Below are 26,613 nucleotides of genomic sequence, written 5' to 3'. Positions count from 1 at the left end.
TAATCTGCATGTAATGATTTTGATGAGTTTTCTGAACGTTAATAGCATCTGATTAGTAGCTCTTCGCTTTGTGGGCAAAATACCCGGACAGTCTGCTGTTAAAAAAATCTTCTTAAAGCCTTGAAGTGTTGAAACAGATCTAATCATCATGCTATTTGAGCGGGTATTGACTCTCTGATCCAGGCTTTACTCTGATTACTTCCCCCTGACAATCCTTAGTCCACTTTTCTGCTTTCTCTCCTTGTCAAGAACAGATGGTAGATCAACACTCTTGCCTGCCCCTGCAGGACCATTTTGAAGGAATAAAAAGCAGATATACCTCGACCTCAGAGGAACATTTTCCACATGTTATGCTAACACTTACAAAAGGGGTAAGTCATTGGGTTAGCTAGGGAGGCTGTGAGTGTCAGTTGTCATCAGGTTCTCGTTACTCATAATATTGTCCAGCCTACTTTGTTTTCTCTGACCCAATTTCTCCCCATTTTTGTGTTTACCTTACTTGTTTCATAGAGGAAGCCTAATTCAAGAATGACAAAGTTCTGCTAACCCACCACAAGGTTATATTAGCTAACAAAATTTCTATAGAGTACAGTTGTGGAAAATAGCCCTTGGAGGTTCTGGATTAACCTATAATGGCTACCTGAAAGAAAAATTTAGAAAAATAACACGGGGACCTTTTTCTCGCATCTTCTCCCTTCTTTAGTTACATCATCAGCCAGAAAAACATTACAAATAAAACGAAGGTGCATAGTCAAGCCACAATGAGGTGTCAACCCATATCCATAAGAATGGCACAAATTAAAAAGACCCCCCCAGCAAGAAGTGCTGGAAAGGACGCAGAAAAATAGGAATTCTGTTACATTGTTGGTGGGAATGTAAACTGGTACCCCATTTTGGAAAATGATCTGGATTTATCTTAAAAAGCAAAAAATGGAAATACCATATGATCCAATAATCCCATTTCTGGCCCTCTATCCAAAGAACACGAAACTATCACCTCCAAAAATTATATGTTCTGTAATGTTTATTGCAGGGTTATGTACAATAGCAAGGACATAAATACAACCTAAGTGCCCACACAGAGGCTTATATAAAGAAAATGTGGTCTATTCAATAATGGAATAAGATTCAGTCATAAGAAAAGATGAAAACTTACCATTTACATTAAAATGGAAGGAGTTGGGGGAAATGCATGTAGTAAAGCAAGCCAGAATGGCAAATATTGGACATTTATATAGTAGACAATTTGACAAAGCAAACTACAAGAGATAACAGATACTACTAAAGGAAGTGAGATTTCTAAAGTTGGGGGGCGGGTAGGAGAGAGGGTCAAAGGGTTGGATAAGGGGGAAAATACAAAGCTATAGAACAGATATCAGAAAAAAGTCAGGGATGGAGAGTCTTGATTCTCAACTTTACCATGAACAAAAGTCCATTGCACTGTGACAAATTGTTCTATGAATAAGCTGTTCTCAGCTACACATTTAGGTTAGTCCCAGTAAATTCTTCCTGAAAGCATTGTTTGTTTTTTTTTTTTTTTGTTAATGCAACCTGCAAATGAATTTGATTTAGATAGTAGTTATTTCAAAACAGATTGCTAGTTAACAGATATAGGAGAAGTATGTAACTTCACAGGTACTCAAAACTATAAATTAGAATTATTATGAAGTGGATTTTTTTTTCTAACAACCGAAATAGACAAAGATTTTGAAAAGATGATGCCCAGGTTGGATGAGAATACACTAAGATCTCCTAGTGTGCAGTTGGGACTAGAAATCAATACTTCCATTTTAGAACGCAAATTGCCAAACTATGAAAAGTCTTCAGTTGACCTAGAATTCTCATTTAATGGAAATCCATCTCTAGGAAACAGTCCTAAATATGAAAAAGAAAAAAAAAAGTTGCACATGCCAAGATTTTCATCACAGTGTATATTATATATATAGATCTATAAACATTTATTTTTTCAATAAATACTTACAGAAGGCTATTTGTTATGTACTGCTGAACAAAATAGACTGAGTCCATTTAGCTGTTTATAATAATGGAAAAGTTGGAAACAACCTAAATGTCCAGGATTCTGGCCATAGTTAAGTAAACTATGATTCATCCAAGCAGTGGATACTGTGAATCATAGCTTCCTTTACCATTCCCTCACGATTAGCCATTTAGGGGTGTTTTCTTGGAATAGATTGGAGTATGAGGCAGCCATTTAAACATGCGTTACAAAGCTTTTGTAATAACCTGGATAAATGCTTATGATCGCATGTAACTAAAAGACCCAGATCCGCAGTTCACATGTGTGCTAGGAATGTGGCTGATCCTCGGCCGGCCGAAAAGACCAGGGGGAAGACAACAAGTGTCAACAGTGATTGTCTTTCCATGGAGACACTCATAGGACTGGCTTTGTTCTACTTTTCTTTATTTTCTGAATTTTCTTTAATGAGCCCATTGTTTGTAAATATATTTTTTCTTAAATGTTTTGGTGCCGCAAACTTACAAAAAAGTGGAGGATTACATGAAAATGAAGACCGTTCTGTGGCCTTGACATGACCCAATTAGGAATTTTGTCTGAGAACGTCCCGGTCTCCTGTGGTGCATGTGTCGATGGCGGCCGGAGCCTGCTGAGCGTCCCCCAGTGTAGGCTGTGTCCCTCTGGCGGCTGCAGCTCCCTGTGCTCGTGTAGCGCTGCGCAGGCGACAGAGCATTTTGGTGATAGTTTTTTAGAGAACTTTGCATATTGCCTGAAGAAGCTTGGGAGTGTGGCTAGTTATGGGCTCACTCTCCTTCCTTCACACCAATGAAGCCGGAATCTGCTGGGTTTTTACTGCAGTGTGGCGACATTAAGCTGTTCACCTAAGTTCACGTGAGGACCCATAGTCCAAGCTGTGAAATTTATTCTTGAGTTTTCCTTGACACCTTAAGTCAATATTTAAATTCTTAATCCACTCTTCCTTCTTTTCAGTAGAGCTCCAGCTTTACTCTTTGTCATTCTTTGCCCACTTTTCTAGCTGTGTAGACTGACTGTGTGCCAGGCCCTGTTGTGTAGACTGGCTGTGTGCCGGGCCCTGCTCTGTGGACTGGCTGTGCGCCACGCCCTGTTGCTCACCCCTGTAGCTTTGCTGCCTGCTGCTTAGTTGTGTCCTGGCTGTGCTTTGCAGTTTGCAGCTTCCTCTTGTCCTCTCAACTGCCAGTGATAGACGCGTGCTAGATATCTTTTCCTTTGTTGTGTCTGAGCCTCTGTGTAGGGTCTTAGTCTTGGCCTGGGTAGATTTGCTTTTTTCTGTTTAAAACTTAAATTGTGTCTGCACCCACCCAGAGCTGTCTAGCTCCCAGGCACCAGTGGCTGTTCCTTGCAGTGGTGACCAAACAAAACATGCTCTGGGTGTGCTGATATGAAGACTGACTTCAGAAATGCATGCTTTTCCTCCCATACCTGGCAAGCTATTTACTCAGCAAACCGAAGACTAGAGGATTCAGCCTACTTATAAAGTACCAGACTGTTGAGGTCACATAGGAATTATTTCTGGAATTCACTTTAGAAGCCTTTCTAGCCCAACTCCCTTAAGTTACAGATGAAAAACCTGGGGCCGAAAAAGGGGGCATGGCTAACCTAGGCTATCCAGTGACTTACTGAACTAGAGAAGGAACTAGAACAGCTCTGAATTCCCAGGCTAGCATTCTTTCCACTGTGCTGGTGGCGTCCTCCAGGCGCAGGGGTGCAGGTTGGTGCTTGGGATGGGGCTCTGTTGGCAGCACTGGCTCTTTCTCGTGCTGTGGCAGTGCCCTCTTCATTTGCTCTGATTCCATTTATGGAAATAGTGCTTCCTCCACACTCAAGATTTACAATTAAGTCTGCTGCCGCCCCAGGCTTCTTACCTTTTTAAAGTCATCTTCCCTCTGTTTCTGATTTTCCAATATATGTTATTTATTTCAAATCCAAACAACTTCAAAACAATGGGATATTCTTCCTCTACACTTGATTTCAAATTTGAACCTTGCATGTAGTTGCTGATGTTTGCAGGCTGATGACTTTAGGAATCAAACAGGAGTAAAAGCCACTCTAGGACTTTCAGGTCAGGGTGACAGGGGAGGACACTCAATCTGTCCCTCCTGCTCTAAACTTAAGAAATTACAGGTACATATTTTTTAAAGATTTTTTTAAGTACATAGTCCTATTTAAAAACAAGAAGGAAAGTCTCTTTGGGCCAACAATAGGGAGGAAAAGCACTGTGCTTCAGGAGCTGTAAACAGACACAGGCACTTGGGGTCAGGCTTTTTTGTAAGGATCCTGTCTACTTAGAGCATGAATTCGACAACCAGGAGCACCTGTGGCTCTCTGCTATTGGGGGCTGGGTTAGTTCAGCTCATCCCGGTAGTGCCACAGAAATAAGCAGTTTACTCCTCATCAGAAATAAGGAAAAGCAGGCAGAAGCCAGCAGGGACCCATACAAGATGGAACTCAGAGCCAAACCACTTTGGGGCTACCTAGAAGGAAGAGAACCTAGAACTATCATCTTAGGATCTGACTCAAGGCTAACATTTTAGCAGTCTAAGCTGAGGTACCTTGAAACTGCTCTAATGAAACACATTTTAAAACTCTCATAGAAATTGAATCCTCAAAAACACTCCAAAGAAGCCATAAAATCAAAGACCATGGACCTAACAAGCGAGAGGCTCTATACCTGACAAATGTCATCTTCATTTTCCTTCTTTCTTGACTAAAATGATCTTGTCATTTTAGTGTGGTCATCACCCAAGCCCTGGGCTTATTGGGGGTATTTTAAAGGAGTTCCTTAAGTATATTTAAAATAAGCTTCCGTTATATTATTATGCTTTTTAATCCACATGTTACTTGGTACACAGTATTTTTCACATTAAGAGGTAAAAATATGTAATTATAGTTTGATTCATCTTTCAACTTTCCAATAATGAAAAGAAATGACCAACTTGAGGGATCCCTAAAATTATTTATGCATTTCAATTTTGAGGAGTATACTTGAGAAATAGTTCTCTGTCACCATTACACTCTGAACACTCCAGAGGTTTCACTGAAAGTCATTTTGAAAAAAAAATCATTTTGATAATAAAAATAAGACTGATTTTTAAAAAGGCATAAGATATTATTTTAAACATTATGCCAAAAAGCATGAAAACTTTAAGTGGACACATTTCTTGGAAAATATAAAATATCAAAATGACTCTAGAAGAAATAAGAAAACAGAAAAGTATAATAACTATTAAAGAAAGTTTAATATTATTTTAATGACTACCATCCCAACCTCTGACCACAGCACAGGCCTACACTAACTTGAGGAGAAATTTTATAAAACCTTCAAGGAAAAGGTATAAAAATACATGTCTTTTACAGAACATTTCAGAGAAGAAAAAGAAGGAGACCAGAATCCACACTAACTTGTCTTGCTTCCAAGTTGTTTAGGAAAAACAAAAGGAAACTGGGGTGGGAAAAACAAATGCAAAATCTGAATTTTTCCCACAAGCAGGGCTACAGCAATCAAAATATTTGGCTAATGATACCTAGGGTGCTACAAGTTTTATAGGCAGGAGCATCAGACTTTGTGATCACCCTTCCATGTGGTTAAAAACAGATATTTTTAGTGCTTACAGTACTGATTCCGGTTTTAATGGTGGATTTTGGATAACATCACTCAATCTGAATTAATAACATGCTTTTAGTAGATAGCTCGGTCACAAGTATTCTGTGGCATGGAAAAGATATCATTGTTTTTTGGCTTATTTGTTTAATTGTGCATTGACTAAACATACAGAGATGGACTCTGAGCTTTTCTATAATAACAAATTGTTATCCCCACTCCTAGTGACCAGCAATATTACACACGGCATCATGCAAGCCACTTGGACCAGTGCCTGGAGCACTCCACTGTTAGGTCTCAGGTGCTGTGGTGCTCAAAGAAAATAACATGTGGGTTTTATGCTGCCATTCACTCAGTTATCATGGAGCTCAGTTCTTTTCCTGTATTGTATGCTAAGTAACAGACAGACTCGGGAATCTAATTCATTTGATTCCCACATTGGTCCCATTTGCTGCTAACATTGCTATGCCTCATGAAGCTCACAAATTGTGTTTCTTAGCAAAGTGCATATGTAGCTCCTACACTCTGCAGCAAGCAGTGTTTACCTCAGCGTAATTACCTTGGCATTGCATTGTGGGAATGACTACGTAGACAGGACCGTTACTTATGTACCCAGGGAATTGTTTCATTTCCCTTCCCCACCCTCCATGGCTGGCCTAGGAGCTTTGTTTCTGCATTATATTATATTGATATGCGTTTCTTTTTACACAGGCACAGACTGTTCTTTACCTACCATGAGCAAAATAATCTGGATAAACAATTGTACTCACCCTATGAATCTTTTTTTCTTTCAAACTTTTGGTCTAATGATTTTTTTGTTTGTTTTAGTATCTCCTGTATTTTGGGTACAGGGAGAAACTTTCATGTCATCTTCAGAGTTCAAGCTGTATTTTCTTAGCCAGAATCAAAGCTTAAACCTCCCCTAGAAGAACCCTCATGAAACAGGCAAATTGATGTCTAGTGGAAATGAGATAGGCAGAAAAAGGGAAAGTTGGACCTTTAAGGATTCTCTTCACACAGAAGAAAATAATTTGAACAGATAAGTATAGGGTGTTTATTTAAACCAGCCACTCAATTTTATTGGGTTTAAGGTGGGAAAATGGCTACTTTCAAGCTAATCAAAAAGATTTCCTTTGCTTGCATTACTTCTGATCAGGTCAAGCATTTTTTCTTATCAGACACTATGAGCATTTTGGCAGAATAATTCTCTATGAGTTGGTTCTGTCTGAGCACAGTGGGGGAGTCAGCGTCCTTGGCCCTGTGCTACTAAATGCTGGCTACAGCCTCAGTCACTGTGAGAACCAGAGCCTTCACAGATTCAAATGCCTCTGCAGGAAGCATGGCTCCCACCCCCTTCTCCACCCCTGAAAACCTCTGCTTGGTTTCTGAGCTGCCCCTGCTAACTTTACTGCCCTTTCTTTCTATCCCTGGTGGCCCAAAGAGAAAGTATGTATGGGGTAAGCTGCATACATTATTCATATAAAAAGGAGGTGGCTTTCCACTTCAGTTTGCCTTTTTTAGTTGTTGCTAAATTTAAATTTAATTACAAAACACTAAACCTATAACCTATTTTGGGACAGGTTTGCAGAATGATTTTCTTAAAGAACCTATATAATCCTATACCCTAAATGAGTTTCTGAGATTTAAACTTTTATAATACTGAGACATGATTATTTAAGTAAATGAAAGCAAGATTAGGAACCTTTTGTAGACTAGTAAAAATCAGTGAGCTTGGGCCTCCCCGGTGGCGCAGCGGTTGAGCGCTGGGTTGCGAAGCTGCCCGCAGCCTCTGCAGTGCCGGTTTGATCCCCGGCCACTGGGTGAGGGTCCCACATAGCACGCAGATCTCTCCTGCCACCCGCTGCTCCCCTCAGCAGTGTATCATCAGTCTGCCTGTTCTGTTCCCCGCTCTGGCTCTGGTGAATTCTCTCACCCTCCCGCGCTTCTGACTATACCCAGTGTTTGTATAAATAAATAAATAAATCTTTATTAAAAAAAAAAAAATCATGAGCTCCATGCTAGGCAATTTGTAGATCTTGTCTTACTTTGCCTCTCTGTCACTTCTTTGTGCTTTGAAAAGGTGCTGTATCCTCCCTTCACCCCATCAACCCACCAGCTATCCTCTGCCTCTTAGTGGCTATATTTTGCTAGTCTGATTTTAGTGCTTTCATAAAGAATGCCTGTCAAAAGCCTTTATTAAGTAGAAAGAACTGCATGACTTTGCTCTGCATTTCCTTAAATGTGGAATGAAGACCAATTCTTCATTCTGGAATGATTCACTTCAAAGGGGAAGTTGAGGGTATGAGATTCATTTTGTGGTAGAATTCCTGGTACAGTCTACCTTACTCAGGAGCACCTGTGCAGTAGTCATCACTTAGCCCAAGCTGCCATCCCAGATCTTCCCCTCCTCAAGAAAGGGGGAGGGTTTCATATCACACAGATTTTAAAAATTTATTCATGCATACAAAAACTGGGGTATAGGCCAGGTGCAGGGGGATGAGCGGATTCACCAGAGACAGAGTGGGGAGCAGAACAGCTGTGTATTTCAGCAGATCTACTGAAATACAGCTAAGGGGAGCAGCGAGTGAGACAGGAGAGGTCTGCTGCACCATGTGGGTAGCTCCCTGGTCACAGTGCTATGCTTAACCCTTTGCGCCACCAGAGAGGCACCAAGAACTTCCTATTTCTTTCAAGGTTCTCACATCCCTCCTCTTCCTCAGGCAATGTTGCAGCCCCTCTCTTTGCTGGCTAATAAAAACAACAGTATGAATACACAGAATAGTAAACTAAGCTTTTACTATCTCTCACTATTCTTCTGATTTCACTGTGTACTACTGGTGGTCTCCTTTAAAATCAGCATTTTTGTTTTGTGAGATTAGAAGTTACTTATATAAGAACACATAGGAGAAGAGGACTTGATTATTTGTGTTAACACTGTGAAGCCCTCATTTTGCACTTATAGAAAACTTGAGACTTCCTATCATCTCTTTGAAGACAATAAACTTATTTAGCACCTTGCATGCCGTAAGTTCTTAATACCTGTTAGATGTATTGGTAGAAGAAAAGTATCAGTTGATGATAAAAATAAAAATATTTTCTTTGACTTTGGTAGTCATAAGTAAGCCTGAAATAATTGCTCTGTTTCACACTCGTAGTAAGTAAGTAAGTAAGTAAATAAATAAATAAATAAAAGCTGTTTTTCAGGAAGCAGCAACAGAACTTTTGAAAGGCTAGGTAACACCTGCCAAGCTGTTGACAGTCTCCTTTGGACCTTAAAGTCATTGTGGTTTGGAAACCATGCTCACTTCCAGAAGGATCTTTCACACTTTTGCTATACTTGATGAAATAGGTGATATAAAGGGCTCTTTGGGCACCAAGCCAAAAATAGAATCTTAGAGATTGCAGTTCCAGTTGATTAAGTTTCAGGTTTGGGGCCCCTTCAAAAAAGTCTAGGCCTAAAGTTTCTGGCTAAAATCACACAACATGTATTAACTTCAATATTTTATATTGATTAAATCTTCTTAGGACAACTGTATCTTTAGAAGTTAATTCCTTCTTCCTGAACTGGATGCTTTGCTTTTACTGGATGTAATAGTTCTGAAGATGTGAAAAACAATTTTTATGTAATATAACTAAAACATATGAAAGATGTAGAAGAGTAATGAAACAACTGTAAACTCAAAATACAGCTTAAGAAGTAAAACATTCAAAGTTGAAAAAAATTATATTTCATAGCTGGGGCTCAGTTCTGACCTTCACAAGAGCTCATGAGGCTTTGCTGACCCCTTAGCCAGAATGTTCCTCTGAGTCTGCATAGCTCTCATTAAGTAATCTCAATTTTAAAAGGATCCTATTTCAAGAGGTTAGAGTTGGCATAACTTGTAGCATGATTAAAGAAGGCCTTTTTTAAGTTTTACAATCTACTAGAACTAAGGGTTGTTTATAACAGCTTTTTTCGGTAGTTAATATACAGTTTTGCAGGTGTAACTACTTCCTTATGCACACAGGTTTGTATGTGTATACTCTGCCCTCAGGAATTAAAAAGATTAGTTTGGCTCTGAACCAGAGAGCAGATGTCTATTGTTTCATCTGTGCTTTCACATTCTCTTCTCCCTTATATAACTCTTCAGGCCATGCCATTACTAGATGAAGTTTTGTTGTTGTTTTTAAAATATTTTTTAGTCACTCTGGTCTGCCTTGGGTAAATTTCAGGACCCCTTCTGTAGGTTAGTAATCTCTGCTGAATGACAAATACAGCCTGTGGAATCACTGATCTTTTTTTTTTTTCACCTGTTAGCTTAATTACTTTGTGTTTTTTTTTTTTTTTAAAGATTTATTTATTTATTTGTACAAGCACTGGGTACAGTCAGAAGTGTGGGAGGGTGAGAGAATTCACCAGAGCCAGAGCGGGGAGCAGAGCAGGCAGAAGGATCGAAGTACACTGCTATGGGGAGCAGTGGGCAGCAGGAGAGGTCTGCGCGCCATGTGGCACCCTCGCCCGGTGGCCGGGGAGCAGCCGGGGATCGAACCGGCGCTACAGAGGTGGCAAGCAGCTTCGCAGCCCAGCACTCAACCGCTGCGCCACCGGGAGGCCCTACTTTGTGTTTTAATAACCAAGGTGATATACTTACAAATTCTAAAGACAGAGGCAACTATAGTCCATCTTTCTCATGGTCACAAGCACTGTTCATTTTGAATTGTCAGTTTATCAGGAAAAAAGGGGAAACTTGTTCTTCATTTAGGAGAAAATGAGTTAGCATTCCAAGCATTTCTTCCTGAGACGATAGGAAGGGACTGTCCTGGTTCCCCTAAAGCCCTTGGTGACATTTGAAACATCTCCATTCATGCCACAGGCCACATGAAGGATTTGCAGGGTGCCTTCAGGTGCCCTAAACATCTGTATGTTAAAATCGACAGTAGTTTCTCGAAATTGTGTCGACTATAGCAAAATATCATTCTCTCCTTTTTTGTGGTGTTTGTTGACCAAGTCCCGAATTTGTTGAATAAGTTATGACTTTTTGTAGCATTTGCAGATTTTACTGATGAAGCAGTATAATATTGGGTCAAATTTAGTTCAAAGCCCATATAACCCAGTTTGATAACCCAAGAACAAGGAGACTATCTTTCTATCAAACCAGAGAACAAACCACTTCTGCTCTTCTTGCCAACAAAAGATTTCTGCAGACTGTTCTTGGCTTTCAAACATTTTTTTAAAGATTTATTTATTTATGCATACACGAGCTGGGGTACAGGCCAGATGTGTGGGGGGTGAGAGGACACATCAGAGACAGAGTGGGAAACAGAACAAGTGGATTGACCAAAGTACACTGCTGAGGGGAGCCGGGGGCGAGTCAGGAGAGGTCTGCTGCACCGTGTGGGCTGCTCCCTGGCCGGCCAGGGATCGAACTCGTGCTGTGGACAGCCTCATAGGCTGCGTCCTAACCCCTTGCACCACCAGGGAGTCCCCCAAACATTTTTGATGGTCATCCATGGTAAGAAGTGCATTTTACACTGTGGCCCAGCGTGCAAATAAATGTCTTAATGGATAACTGAATAACAGTCTCGTGGAAGATAGCATTATTTACTATGTATAATGCATTGACATTTGCTTACTATGTATAATGCATTGACATTTGCTATCTTGTTTCACTTTTTATTCATCTGATTCTGAGCCACTAAATGGATTCATGACCTAACAAGTCTCAGGTTGCAGTCACTATTCCCTCAGCCCAGTGACTGCCCTCCACTAACAAACTCAGCTCTTAGGTGAACATGTAATCTTTTTTTTTCAAACTTTTTTTTTAAGATTTATTTATTTTTATTTTTATTTATACAAGCACTGAGTACAGTCAGAAGCGCAGGAGGGTGAGAGAATTCACCAGAGCCGGAACGGGAAACAGAACAGGCAGACTGACGATACACTGCTGAGGGGAGCAGCGGGCGCCAGGAGAGATCTGCGTGACATGTGGGACCCTCGCCTGGTGGCTGGGGATCAAACTGGCGCTGCAGAGGCTGCGGGCAGCTTCACAACCCAGCGCTCAACCGCTGCGCCACCAGGGAGGCCCTGAACATGTAATCTTAACTGTATCTGTGCCGAAAGGCTCACACTAGGCTTTCCTCTTTAGTCTTTCCTCTGAAATCTTTCCTTGACTTCACAAGCATTTTGTCTTTTAACAAACCTGTTGTGTTTGTCCCGCAATATGGGCCCATTGTTTCCTCATAACCTGACTCAGTTTATGCATTTGTACTACAGTGTCACAGAAGCCACACTGTCTTCTCTGTGTGCCCCAACCATTTGTCCCACTGCCAGTAGATTGACTTTTGATCTCTTGAATACAAGGTTTCTGCCAGGTTTCGCCACAGTGGTTCCCTTTTTCTCCTTTGTGATTAATAAATAGTTCTCGAGGTGGTACTTTGAGATTACTTAAAACCAGTCCACCATGATATTTTACCCGCTAGTTTTGGCAACCAGTAATGATCCTTTCTTGGAGTGATTTTACAATGATGGCTAGCAAACTGATTTTTAAAATTTCATTATTCTTTTTACATTTTTTTTAGTAGGCATTTTACTGTAAGGAAAAGCTTTCATTTATTTATATGGATTCTTATTTTATTTAGTGGATTATATACTTGCTTATTGTTTTTCAAAGAAAGTATTGTAATCAAGTTCCCCATACCAACTTGATAAATTACATTGGGTATGAGTTCAAGAAAAAGGCCAAGTTAAAGTACAGAAACAAAGTTTTCATTTGGTAGAACCTGAAATCAGTATCCACCTTCTTATCAAAGATCTGTCCTATGTGACATTTCTCCAGTTTTAAGAGTCTACCAAAACAAAGCCTTAGCTGCCCTCATTGCACTGGCTTTGCTTTCCCCTTCCTTGCATTGCCTTCAAGCTTTTTCTTTGCCTCTGGTTCAATCATATGAGGTACAGCCCATGCTGGTCTAGGACACTTTCTCTCTTTTTTTTTTTTTTTTATAGAGGCATGTTTATTTATTTGTTTGTTTGTTTATACATGCACTGGGTACAGTCAGAAGCGCGGGAGGGCGAGAGAATTCACCAGAGCCAGAGCAGGGAGCAGAGCAGGCAGAAGGACCGAAGTACACTGCTGAGGGGAGCAGCGGGTGGCAGGAGAGGTCTGCGCGCCCTGTGGGACCCTCCTCCGGTGGCCGGGAGCAGCCGGGGATCGAACTGGTGCCACAGAGGCCGCGGGCAGCTTCGCAACCCAGCGCTCAACCGCTGCTCCACCAGGGAGGCCCTAGGACACTTTCTCTTAATGTCAGTTCCCATTTTCATGTCATCTTTCCACCTTTTACCTCACACTGGGTTGTCTCTTGGCACTGTCTCTTGAACATCTTTCATTAAAACATCAGTATCTACTTTAAGAACACTTTCAATCTGCTGAGCTCCTCTGGGTGTTCTGTTTTCTCTTTTCAACACACATCTTCCTTTTCCACTTACTCCATAAACCTTATTTTACCTGAGAAAACTCACAAACATGCTGCCCTTGTTGACCAGAAATCCCTGTCCATTGTTTATTTTGATGGTCAAATTGTCCCAGGTTTGACTTTTTAATGCAAGTCTGTGTCCTTCTGTCATGTCCTCATCATTGTTTTAAGTGTTTCCTTACTTTCTGACACAACAGACAGCCTCATTTGCTTTACTTGCCCTAGCTCTTGAGTTAGCCATTTCTCCAGAGTACCCTTTTCTTTTGGTGGGTAGTGGCATTGAGAAGCAATGATGTTGGCTCTAAGTGTGCTAAATGCTCCTGGGGGCCTCCCTGGTGACGCAATGGGTTAAGCACCCCACTATGAAGCAATCTGCAGCCTCTGAAGCATAAGTTCAATCCCCGGCCAGCCAGGGAGAGACCCACGTGGCGAGGCAGACCTCTGCTGTCTCGCCCTCTGCTCCCCTCAGCAGTGTATTTCAGTCAGTCTGCCTTTTCTGTTCCCTACTCTGTCTCTGGTGAATTCTCTCACCCCCTCGTCTCTGGCCTGTACCCCAGCTCTTGTATGCAAAAATAAATAAATCTTTAAAAAATAATAATAAATGTTCCTGGGATATTGCTTCTCCTTGGCCTTCTCAGTAGACACACCTGGGAAATGCATATAAAGGTGCATTTGCTCACACACTTGCATCTTTAGTTATTTATATATATGTATGTTGGAAATCATATGTTCACACCAATCCTTTCAATCCCTGCATACCACCATCAGTTTAATTCTAGCTTTCCCCTTTTACTTGTACCTGCCGTCAACAGTGATAAACCTCACTCCCATTATCCTTGATATATTTGCTTGTTTAATCCCCCAGTCTAAAGTCAGTTTCCTACTACATCAGGCCACTGACTCACTAATGTACCCTTCCCTTATATTAGGGGACTGCCTTTCAGGAAAGAAAATGGGAGGTAGGAAAGGAGTAGATAGATAGAAATATAGGGTTTTTCCTAAAATATTTGAAAAGGAGATGCTGCCATCTCCTTCAGTGGCCTTTGACATAACCACAAAGAAATTGAGTGCAGGCAGATCTCAGCTCTTTGCTCTGAATTTTCATTTAGACCCTTATGCATGATTTCGGTGTGCACATGCATGTCGATCAAGTACTTTTGTGACAAAACCTGATCCTAACCATGTGCTAGATGCTGTGCTGGACGATATCTGTGTCTTAGACTTACACTGAGTAACAACTCTACAAGGTAGGCAGTATGGTCACAGTATTGTAGGCAGTGTTTTTTAAGTGAGCCAGGTAAGATTCTGTGCAATTAAGGCACTTCATCATTTCAGACAGCTAAGCAGACCTTGAATTTCAACCCAGAATAACTGACCTTGAAGACCACATCCTTCCCAAACCACATGTACAGCATGATGTGGTATATTGGTTGCTTTGGAAATCACTGGGAGGGTGGGGGAGGGTTGTTATTCCAGCAGACATCACTCTTGACCCATACATTTAATTTTCTTGATTTAGAAAAATAAAGAAAAGTTGGAAGTTACTCAACTGGTTTATTAATTTTTTTACTCTTATTGGAAAGATTCTACTAGAACATTACTTTGTGTGAGTTGAGTCAAGAAAGTTGATAATGAGGATTTACATCATATGAAATTTTACTGACTTGCTCACATATTTGATGTGTGCCATGGCCAAGATAAACATATGTGGACACTTTATCTGATAGTTCTTATATTTGTTGGAGACTCTGAGCTGACTACCTGAGAGTGTTAATTCAGTTTTAACAAATAACATCTTAAAGTTTGTGAACATTTTTTTCTCCATCTTATCTGGAACAAATAAAACAGATGAACTTAACATTCTCTTCTGCCTATCTGAAATAAATTGCTTTCTAAGCAAGTGGCTATTAACAGACTTGTTGCTTTACCAGGCTCTTTGGTTACTAAACCTTGATTAGAGAAAGAATAGACTGGATTCTCAATTGCAGAAGGTGATTCTTACTCTCCAATATTCCTTCATGTTGGTTGTTTTGAAGAGAAAACAGGCTTTCTGAGTTGCAGTATATATGCCCTAGGTGAGAATGTTATACTTTATATTAGGAAATATGGAGGGGAATAGAATGTTTTCATCTCTGGATTCCTAGCTTGGGAATGGCTCTAGAATGTGGTGTACTGCCTACAAATTAGATCACCTATGTAACTGAAGGGCACAAGACTGTGTCCAAGAATACTTCCTTTTAGTTTTTATTTTCACTGGGATGTGAAGGATATTTTCATTTCACAGGGGAGTTAATGTCTTATGAGTAAGAAAGGAAACAAATGCTTGTTGGTTAGGTTGAAGAAAAAGCTAACTAAATATGTAAAAGAACAAGTGAATAAAAGAAAGAGATTTGATTTAACTTTTTGGAGAACTTATCCTTATTCCATCCCTATATTCCTGATGTGTTCTTGTGAGTTTCTCCCATGCCCAGTCTTTTTGAAGAAGGATTTGAATTGGTGGATCTTTTCAAATCCTTAAAGATACCTAATCAATCAAAGCTTACTCCTCAGGCAGCTGTCTTTTGCTGCACTCTTACTGGCTGTGTGTCTTTGCAAAGTCATTTAGCCTTTCAGAAATTGTTTCCCCATTTCTAAGATAAGAGTAATGTACTTTTCAGCATTGTCCAAAGGATCAGGTAAGATAATGTTAAGACACTCCGTGAAATATGATTTTACCATTGTTAGTACTGCCTAGAAGTCAACGTAGGTAGAAGTGAAAAGGGGCAAAGAGGAGAAACTTTTGAGAGTAATGGGCTTTTACCTTGCCTCTTCAGCTGCCAATGAGTAATGAAATCACTTTGTAAACCTTGTAGAAAGAGGCCAGGAAACTGTGGCTGGTCAGAATTGTTCTTGCAGTCTCTTTAAGGAATAATGTAAACTGGTGACTTTGATTCTAGATATTTAAAAAGTTTGCCATCCTAATCCTTCCCCAGCCAATCATATTTGCTATGAGAGTGTTACCGTTTAGGCTTATGTCAACATTTCTTTTCTAAGTGAAGAGGTCTAATAGAGAAAAACGAGCTATTAATCAGATGGGATTAGCAATATAAGCAGGATCTAAATTGTAAAATTCATAGCTCTGAATGCCCAAGATAATTGGCCTTTTAGACACAGTATAATTCTGGTTTGTGCAAGAATTGATCTGTCTTGTTAAGAAGTGTTTAAGCTTGGGAATGTAGCAGATCATTTCCTTTTATTTAATTTCACAAAATTGCTCATAAAAATAAGATAACAAGACAAATGAGGAAAAAAGGTGACAGGCTGGGAAAATTTGAAGGAAAAAGTATAAATTTCATGCAAGAAAAGGGAAGGTGGTGTAGAATTTCCAAGAACCCACGAGAAGTGAGTTGCTGCTTTAGGGATAAGCCCATTGGCTTAGAAAGCATTTGACCTAGAAATTTTGGATGGGATAGCGATGACAACAGAGTACAAAAGATTAAGTTTGAGATGTTTCAAGTTAAAATCCAAAATCCTTCACCACCAAGCAAATGCATTCCTTTCTTTTTAACCCAGTTTTCTCTCTGGGCTACTCAATCCCGTAGTCTTGTGGTTCTCCAGTCTGTTTTCTTTCTTCAATACTGGACCTGCCTTTCTTTCCCCTCACCTGTACTCCCTTTCCCATCCTGATCTTCCCTTATTATGGTGACATTTTAGAAAGCTTTGGTAATCTGTATAATTAGAGACACAGCCTAACGTGATAGAGCTTCCTCTGCGGTGGGCCAGAGTTTCAACTTGCTGGGCGTCCTCATGGTGCAGCAGGAATGACCTCTCTTTAAAATGGAACCCAAAAGGCCTGAAGGTGCTTTGACCGATGTGCCTGTCTCCGGGCTTTGCTACTTAAGAGTTGAAAAATCCCCACCCTCACGTTTAGAGAAGTGTTCAGAGAAGTCAGAGGCCCCGCACCGCCGCCTGCTCTGAGGCAGGGGATGCCGGAGCTTGGTGAGTTCTGCCCCGAGCTTGCGCCTAGAGAGCCTCCCTTTATTCCTAGAAGCTGGCAGGGTTTCTTTTCCTCCTACAAGTGGCAACTCGAATTCTGAGTTGAAAGTGAATCTTTGCCCTTGGCTCCTCTCCAGCATTCCCCGCTGAGCGAATAAGGATTTGGAATGTCAGAAAATAGCAGAGGGGAGGGGAAAAGATGTGTGTATGACTGTGAGTGTTTATGTGTAAAAGCAGATTCGTCTGGAGGACTTTAGGGAAACTTAACTTCCTCAGACTTAACTTCCTCAGACTGCTTGGTTCCTTATTTATATCTAATTTTTGGTTTTTCAAGTTGTTTAACCTGCATTTATCACGGCAGTTTCAAACTTCTTCCAGCACAGTGGAGTGCAGTGAAGGGAAGAAGCATGCTTTCTAGAGGATTTCTATTTCTTCCCTCTGGATAAAGTGACGGTAGTTGTTCCCAGGCTCATCTCCAGCGGGATCCAAGATCGTCTTTCTTCTGGGATTTAATCTGGTGTCATCGGGAACCCAGACACAGGTTTTAAGGGGAGCAAGTCTCAATAAGTGTCCTATGGGAGAATCAGGACTCAATCTAGGCGTAAGAGGTGTGGTTCGGCACGGTAAGCTCCCATCCTGAGCACTTGTGGTTAGAGCTGAGTTGAAAATATTGATGGAATACGCCTCTCAGACTGTTTAACTGTGGACTGGCTCAGAGCTCAAGACTATAATTTACAGGGTGGCGGTTATCCTTTATTTAGTTCTATCCAAAGTCGTCTTACATCAACTTGAAAGGAGAGATTCTGTGAGGGTAACCTACAGGGCAATTTCCCAGCTTTGTGTGAAGAATCAAGTGTTCAGTGTTTGTCTACATCCTGAGAAGCCATGTCCTCTCTATATACCCGAAGTAAAGAATTCACTCGGAATAGAAAATCTCAGTCTGATTCTCCCCCTGCATCTCCTTCCCCGACTGCCAAGACGCTCCGAGTAAGCAACATTTTTTATTTACATATGTTCATAGTTGTGTCAAAGGTTGGGGGGAAATATATATATATATATATATATATATACACACACACACACACATATACACACACATACAGACATATATATTGTATTACTTGGGGAGTCAGCATTTAGAGCAAAGGCATTTCAGAGCATATGGGAATTAGTAAGGGAAAAAAGAGAAAATTTGCCAGTAAAGACCCTGTTAGTTTCTCTGCAAGAGGTTATGGTCATAATACTTAATATAGTCTTAAGTAAAAGCAGACTTAAATATGTCAGATTCCAATTTCTGTCTTTTAGTGCTTAACTGTCACTTGTAAAGGGCTTGACAGTAAGATTTTAGAGTCCTTGTCACTATCTTACAAGACTTCATTTCTCTGACTATATTTAGTTGCTCCCTTTCCTGTGTTTTATAGGTCAGTATTGTGTTGCAAGAGAAAAAGCTCCCAAGTGGCTATGAAACTACATATATTAGACCTCAGTTGTGTGCAGTTTCTATAAGCAAATTTATATGCGTCTATGAGAGAGTATGCTTTTGCCTATTTTGTATGTCTGGGTGATAAAGAAAGAGAAAGAAAACATAATAAGCAAGGCGTTATGGACACTCAGTCACCATTAGGAAATTTTGTGCTTAAAATGCCAAAGAAATAACTCCTGTGTGAGGTGTGTGTAATGTCTTGGCAGGTCCATTTAAGACCCTTCTCCATTTTTCCAGCGAATGTCCCTGTTGAAGTGGGTTGTTTATGGGCATTTGCATCTGATCTGCTGTCTTCCTCTGTAGGAAGCAGACAAGAGCAAGAACTGCTACCAATCGCAAACCATGAGAAGCCCCGATGGGCATATTAGGTAGTGGGCAAGACAGCAGTTCCTTCTTAGGGAACAAGGTTGTGCTGTATTGTACATACAGGGCAGGAAGAGGGACGCTCAGAGCTTCCTTATTTGGGGAGCCATGGGGGAAAAATCTGCCAAAAAAAAAATCCATTTCCATGTCTTTCTCACAGTATGATTTGCCATGAAGTAGAATTAAATAAATGGTGTCTTGGTGTAGGACATGGATGTTCAGTTATCAGAATAACAAAAGATTTTGTCATAAAACTCTCATCATATGTGTTTCTGGTGAGGGAGAAGACCAAGGGAGACCCCACTGTGTGTGGCATCTCACCGTCTCAGTACATAGGTTGCTGCCTCTTTCCTGAGGAGCTAGCGTGCTCTGCCCCACAGCTGCCATGTGGCTTTGATGTCTACCAGATGAGGGACACTAACGGAGCATCTCAGTGTTTCCCTCTTATCAGACTCTGGTGCCTTTCCATGCAGAGTCCTTCATTAGCATCTGTTTACTCCGTGCTCACAATTCTAAGAGCAGCATGTGCTACCTGGTGAGCATTCAACAAAGTGTGTGTAGTGACACGCACTCTCCCCCTTTTCTGATTGAGCTCATTTCATCCTTAGAGTTAGATCCCACCTTTCTTCTGGTCTCAGTTCTAACAGCTGCCATCCAGCCTTCCCACCCTCATTCCATTATCTCCCCAGTGCCAACTTTTTAGACAGAGGTCACAGTGGGAGAGGATTTGAAAATTTGGATTACAGGAAACCAAAACATGGATGGCTTTAATAAGAGACTGTTTCCACGTCTAGTGGTCAGTGGCTACGGTTCCCACAGTAGCGTCAGCTTACTGTGGCCAGCTGCCAGTGTCCCAGGGGTGTGAGACTGTAGCGCTGGGTGTGGATCTTCATATGTCTCATGTTCCATTGTGTTTCCCGTGTCTTCAATGTCTGAGAGAGTAAAAGATACGCAAGGGCCTCCCTGGTGGTGCAAGGAGTTAAGACGCAACCTATGAAGCTGTCTGCAGCCGCTGCCGCATGAGTTCAATCCCCAACCAGCCAGGGAGCAACCCACATGACGCAGCAGACCTCTCCTGTCTCGCCCACTACTCCCCTCAGCAGTATACTTCAGTCATTCCACCTGTTCTGTTCCCTACTCTGTCTCTGGTGAGTCCTCTCACCCCCTACACCTCTGGCCTGTACCCCAGTTCTTGTATGCATAAATAAATAAATCTTTTTTTTAAAGATATGCAAGACTAGTTTAGAGGCTATTAGTAGTATAAAACTGAGATTTACCAGGTAAGATTTATCTCATAGTTTCCTCCCATGTCCTGGCTAATTACAGTGCTCTAAAAACTGGTCTGGGGGCTCTTTAACAACTAGTGTGGTGGTGGTTGATGTGTTTTCCAGTGCCTCCTGGCCATTGGCTGCTGTAATATAGTTGCCACTGGGGAACAGGGCGAAGAGTGGTATTTCTAAAGTGCTCTAATGCTAATGAAAACATGAGAATTGTTTCTTTAATACCTGGCATGTGCCCGTCACTTCCAGTATTTTCACTTTCATTACTTCATTTAATTCTCAGCACCCTGAGAGGAGGGCATTGCTGCCCCCATTTTACATAGGAGGAAACAGATACATAGACATGGATGACTCCTCTTATTTGCTCAGCTAGTTAGCAACAGAATCAGGTCTCTCTGCCTCAATACCCATATTCTTCAGCAACACCGAAGTTCGTATCAAATATATTTGAAGGTTAAAGGCATGCTAGGGTCAAAATGACAGTTAAAAACTTGGGTAGCGTCAAAATCCAGATGTGATAGAGATAGAATTTCAGGAAACAGAAATTGCAGGAAGGAGAGAGGCTGTTTCTACAAACACAGGCCTAGTGTTGACAGCCCTAATGACTCTCTCGCACCTGATTCTCAAATCCTGGTCAAAGGGTATGGGTCTATGAATCCCACAGAGCCCAAGGCCCCATCGGCTACAGGGTCTCCAGATTTCTCCTAAGGGGGACCTCTTAGAATAGGGATGGCCCTGTGCACGACAGAGTCAAGATCAGAACAGTTCTTACTCTCCTCCTCCAAACTTCTATGACTTGTGTAGATGTGATTTTCCAGAGGTTGCACAAAGTAAAAGAGGTGTAACCCTGGAGCCAACATTCCTCAAAACAAAGGATTGAAATTTTGAGCCAACATATAAAAGTTTGTGATTTTTTTTTTTTTAGTGATGTTAAAGGGGCTGAATATTAAATCTACTTCCATATAAGGAAAATGTCCTCAAAGGGAATTTTAAAATGAAAGCTATTCCTATGGGGCGAATGTTTTGGACACCTTCTTGGCTGGTGAGGACATGAAGTGATTTCTCATTAAGGAGGATGTTGGTCACACAGTCTTCTACAGACAAGGGAGGCAATCAACAGGCCTTCTTCTTCATCACATGTTCAAAAAGCAATATGGGCAAACTATGAGCTGTGACTCAAACAGGTGTAATTTTTAACTTAAGAAAACAAATAGTAGGATGGTTTTTTAGCAACCAGAAGCTATCTTATACCTTAACCTTTAAAATACCAATAGCACCTGATACTTTTAGTATTATTAATTCAATACTCAGCAAACCTATAACCCTTTTAATAACTTAACAGACTGATGCTTGCCTAGAGATTGTGTGACTAATATCCTTCCTAATGAAAAATCTCTTCATGTCCTCACCAGCCAAGATTTTTGTTTACCTTCTCCAGTTTATATTTTAAAAATACTTTCCAGTTTCTGAACACAAAAATTATACTATTAAACATGGCTCTTAAAAACCTACCCTTCTTTCTTCACAAGGAAAAGCCCTCCATATCACCACTAAAATGACTGTTCCGAGCAGTATGCTCTAATATTGCTGTTTTGGTCTCGGTTGACCCTAAATAATGAAATTAATTTTTGACTACTTCCTTTGGTTTTCACAATAGGTTTACACTAATTCAACATCTTTTTTGTCTCTAAGAATTTGGGAGTTCCCAGAGTAATAGACCTGCTCATTGTTGATTTCTTACTTAGGGAAGGCTAAACAACTACCAGATTCACTCTCCTTTCTAATGGGAACCACACCAGTAGTTATTTATGAGAATTTGAAGACTTTGACTGTGTTCTCACATTCTCGAGCAACTATAACATGAGGTGCTGAGTTCACAGTTAGTGGCAATACTTCCTTTTGAAGTAATTTGCCAACACTTAGAAAAATGCACTACAAATACATCAGATTCCTTGGGTTCTTGCTTGTGTATAGCATTGGGTCTCAAGTTTAGAAACTAGCCCATTTACAACATGGTTGGTTCTTGAGTAAATTGTGCTAAGTGAAGTAAATCAGAAAGTGAAAGACAATTACCAGATGGTTTCACTCATGTGGGAAATAAATAGCCAAAGTAAACAAACTGGCAAAACATGATCAAAATAGCTCTTAGACTCTGAAAAATATGGTGGTTATCACAGGGAAGGGTTAGAGTGTGCAAACAAGGGGCCCAGGGGATGAGTTTGATAGTAGGAAGGGTCGTGGGTGAGAAAATACGTACCCATAGCAAGGTGTGAAGCTGACCTCCCCAAATTATATAGTTTTGTAAATGAATAGTAAATCAATGAAATCTGATTTAAAAAAGAAAGAAAATGTAGGCTTTATTACTGAAGAAAGAAAAGAAACTAGTCAATTTAAATAATTTAGCATTTTTTAATTATCTTGAAAGCAAGAACCGGTAGTCATTGGTCAGCATTCTCAAAGTATTACTTGCTCATTTAACAAAATGAGCAACACAGGTCATATCCAAAGATGACAAATACTAAAGAATGTCCAAATTGTACTAGCAAGTTGATCTTTACATTGAATAGTCTTGAAGTAAATGGGTCATCAGCTGAACTCTGGGCATCTTTTAATCATACAAAATCTTCATTGAATTGGGTAGTATTTGACCTTCATCTCAACCAAGATCAGTAGGATTTTTCCATTTACTCTGGATTGCTACTCTTTCAGAACTAACGTCTCAAGAAAAGATGGAAAGATTTTACATAGTTTTCAGTCCTTAATGTAAATAAATGAAATACCCAACTTATCTATAAGCTAATCAGTCCATTTGATAAACAATTGGGGAGAAAGGGTTACTGTTTTCATGAGAGCTCAACTATGTGGCAACTCTGGTTAACAGCATTCTGCCTCTCAACCTTCCATACCCTCATTCTTCACATCAGTTCTTTGGTGTATTCTCTTATCCTTTGTAGTATCTTCTGATATGACATCTGGAATGCTACCAACCTGGAATCCACTTTATAATCCATTGTCATGAATGAGAAAAATTTGTCTAAGTCAACAATGCTAATTAAGGGTGCAATCTGTTAACCATTTCTTGTCTCTAAAACCACTATGGCTTTTAAAAAAAATTTCTTTCAAGAAAAGTCAATAAGCAGTAATTCTTTAGCTCAAGGAATCATCCTAACCAAGAATAGCAGAACCTATAGGAAGAAAGGTCGTTTCCCCATTCAGGGCCATTTCATGAACCCTAGAAGGATATTGGTTGACCCAAATACCACGGTGAGCTGGATGAGATGACATCTGAAGTCTTGATTTGTTGACTAGAGAGACTGGGAATTTTAATGGAATCAGTTCCTTTCCTGGAGTTTTCTGGTGATAACACACAAATGCAAACCCTCACCTATTCCTGACCCTATAATTTTTTGTTTCTATTATAAAGGGTATCCAAGCCAGCTGCCCTATTTTGAGTCCTCTCTCAATTAACATTCCATGGCCATCTACTTCAGTAGTTCTGTTCCAGACACTAAAATTCAGAAATGACACAGACCCTCTCCTCAAGGAAATGACAATATAATTGGGAAGAAAAAAGGAGAAAATTAAAAATTATAACAAAAGGGAGGTGAATTTTCTAATAAAAGATATGTAAGTAGAAGGTACTTTAAGACTGATGTTTCAAAAACAGGAGTTAAGGGCACAGAGAAGAAGGAAAACAGCATATTACCAAGGTGAAAAAAAATATGAGGAATATAGTATTTTGAGTATTATTAGGGCTGAAATAGGAAATGAAGCCAGAGACACAGCAGGGGCCAGGTCATAAGGAGCTTACTATGTCATTTTAAGGGTTTGGGGAGCTGTCATGTGGATGAAGAATTGAAAAATTTGAAGTGAAGTTGTTGTGATCAGAATTGCTTGTTAGAGAATATCTTTGACAGCTATGAAGGCTGGGTTGTCTGGGGATAGTCAGGTCAATTGGCTCTGATTTCTTACTCCAGTTGAGAAGTGATAAGGGCCTGAACATGTCCTGGGCAGTGCAGAGAAGCACTCAGCTATTCAGAGGGAAGGCAGAACTGACAAGACTTAGAGACTGATAGGATGGGAGCAGGGGTGAGGCTGTGAGAGGGCAGAGTCCAGGAAGACTCTGGGTCTCGGGTCTAGGTGACTTGGTGGAGAATAGCATGGTGAAAACTAGTGGGCAGCTGCCAGGGGGAAAGGGGTGCTGAGTGGGGAAGTGGTTTCACTTTTGGATATATTGAGTTCCAGGCATTTTAGAACATACCGATGGTGATGTTCAGAAAGTAGTCTGAAACTCAGGGAAAAGTTATGGGCTGAAAATATTGATTTCTTTTATTGAAGTGAGTGGTCAGCCTGATTCAGTGGTAAATGTAGCATTGGAAGAACTTAGAAGAAAACCTTGGGGGAGTGACAGCAAAAGATCAAGGCACACTGCTGCTTGCCAGGGATTTTCCAGTTACCCTTGGAACCATGTATTTTTGTTTGTCCATGGGTATTATAGTCAACTTTATGTTACAGTAAAAATCTTTAGTTCTCAAAGAACCCAGAAATTTAGGTCAGTTTAGAGTCAACTAAGTTAAGAGTTTAGGGTTCCAGTTTTGTTTTCAGTGCATTACCAGCTGTGCAACTAGGGCTTATTTTTTTTCAAATTTGGAAATGTTTCCAGATTATTCAGCATAGTTTTTCACCTCTTTTTCCCAATCTCATAGTGTTTGGGTGAGCTGATATTAATTACAGTCAGAAGAACAAAGGGAAATAACCAGAGCTGGCTTCATCAGCCTTTTATTCTTTTTCAGCCCCGTTGCATAATTAATGCAATAGCTGGTGGTTATCTATAACAGGGGTGTTAGTTAGCACAGCCCAAAGCTCAGCGGTCTTCTTTATTTTAAGAGTTTCTTTTTTTTTTTAACTTATTTTTGTGTAGAACTCGGGTGTAGGCCAGAGATGCAGGGAAGGGGGTGAGAGGATTCACCAGAAACAGAGTGGGGAGAACAGGCAGATCTACTGAAATACACTGCTAAGGGGTGCAGTGGGCAAGACAGAAGAGGTCTGTTGCACCATGTGTGGGTTAGCTCCCTGGTCGGGGATTGAACTCAGACCTCAGCGGTGATAGGGTGCTGAGATCCAACCCCTCAGCCACCAGAGAGGCCTTCAGCAGCCTTCTTTGGTACAGGCAATGCAGGGAGTTCTACCCATTTGATTAGATAAAAGTGCTAAATGTGTATCTGGATTTCAGCCTGTTTATGGCTCGTTATGAAAGCAACATTTTCATGTGAGTTGTTATATCTTTGTGTTGGTTTCCAAAATGAATTTTACATGTTTGGTTATCTGCAAGAAAATATAGCTATCCAGATAGTAAAATGACTTTAAACATCTGTAGCTTAGAAAGGGTAAGTAGAAATTGGCCTGGATAAGCAAAATCTACATTTTTTTTTTATTTAGGGGGGGAAAAAAAACCCAAATATTTACTTTAGTGCCAAAGAATTTGTTTGGGCTTATTCCTCTTGCAGCCAATAAGCATTGGCAGAGCCAAAGAATCAAAGAGGGGGCAAAAGAGAGAGAATGTAAAATCTAAGAAAATAGTAATAAAACCAATAGCTATTTATAAAACATATACTATGTGTCAGGTGCTCTGCCAAACACTTGCATTTATTTTCTTATTTTATGTTTGTTTTTTTTTAAAGATTTGTTTGTGCATACAAGAACTGGGGTATAGACCAGAGGTGTGGGCTTGGAGGGTTGGTGAGAGGATTCACCAGAGACAGAGTGGGGAGCAGAACAGGCAGACTGACTGAAATACACTGCTGAGGGGAGCAGTGGGTGATGTGGATTAGTTCCTGGCCAGGGATCAAATGCATGCTGCAGTGCCTGGCAATAGCTTGATAGCGCTGTGTCTTTAACCCCTGCGCCACCAGGGAGGCCCTATTTTATGTTTTTGAAAACTGGATACATCTACCTTTCTGCCATTTTACTGATGAAGACATTGAGGCAGAGAGAAGTATTTACCTGAGATGACATAACAAGTAAATGCTGGAACCAGCATACTGGCTGCAGCTTAACCCATAAGCTTTATAGCCATTCCTGTGAAACTACTATGTCTCCATCAAACTACCATCCCTGACTACTGAATCTTTTTTTTTTTTCAAAGATTTATTTATTTATTTATACAAGCACTGGGTACAGTCAGAGTGTGGGAGGATGAGAGGATTCACCAGAGCCAAAGCGGGGAACAGAACAGGCAGACTGATGAAGCACACTGCTGAGGGGAGCAGCGGGTGGCAGGAGAGGTCTGCGCACCATGTGGGACCCACGCTGGTGGACGGGGATCAAAGCGGCGCTGCAGAGGCTGCGGGCAGCTTCGCAGCCCAGTGCTCAACCGCTGCGCCACCAGGGAGGCCCATGACTACTGAATCTTATTGGAAAAAAGATAGTAATAATAAAACCTATTTTA

General features: G+C 40.7%; 1 protein-coding gene across 7 annotated transcripts in view; it reads left to right on the top strand.

The window, feature by feature from the left end:
* Window positions 1–26,613, top strand: part of PPP1R12B (protein phosphatase 1 regulatory subunit 12B) — a gene marked incomplete at both ends in the record, with an annotated part of 173,196 nt that overhangs the window by 117,776 nt on the left and 28,807 nt on the right. The window contains one exon of one of the 7 annotated variants that reach the window (XM_084246414.1): window positions 17,925–18,026. The exons of the other annotated variants lie outside the window; for them this stretch is intronic. Coding sequence (XP_084102540.1) covers window positions 17,925–18,026 — 102 coding nt within the window. Of the gene's footprint in view, window positions 1–17,924; window positions 18,027–26,613 lie in introns of those variants that run through there. 7 annotated transcript variants of the gene reach the window in all.

Source organism: Talpa europaea, assembly GCF_964194135.1.
Source record: "Talpa europaea genome assembly, chromosome: 10".
NCBI lineage: Eukaryota > Metazoa > Chordata > Mammalia > Eulipotyphla > Talpidae > Talpa > Talpa europaea.
The sequence above is the reverse complement of the archived record's forward strand: the minus strand, read 5'-3'. Positions and strand labels throughout refer to the sequence as shown.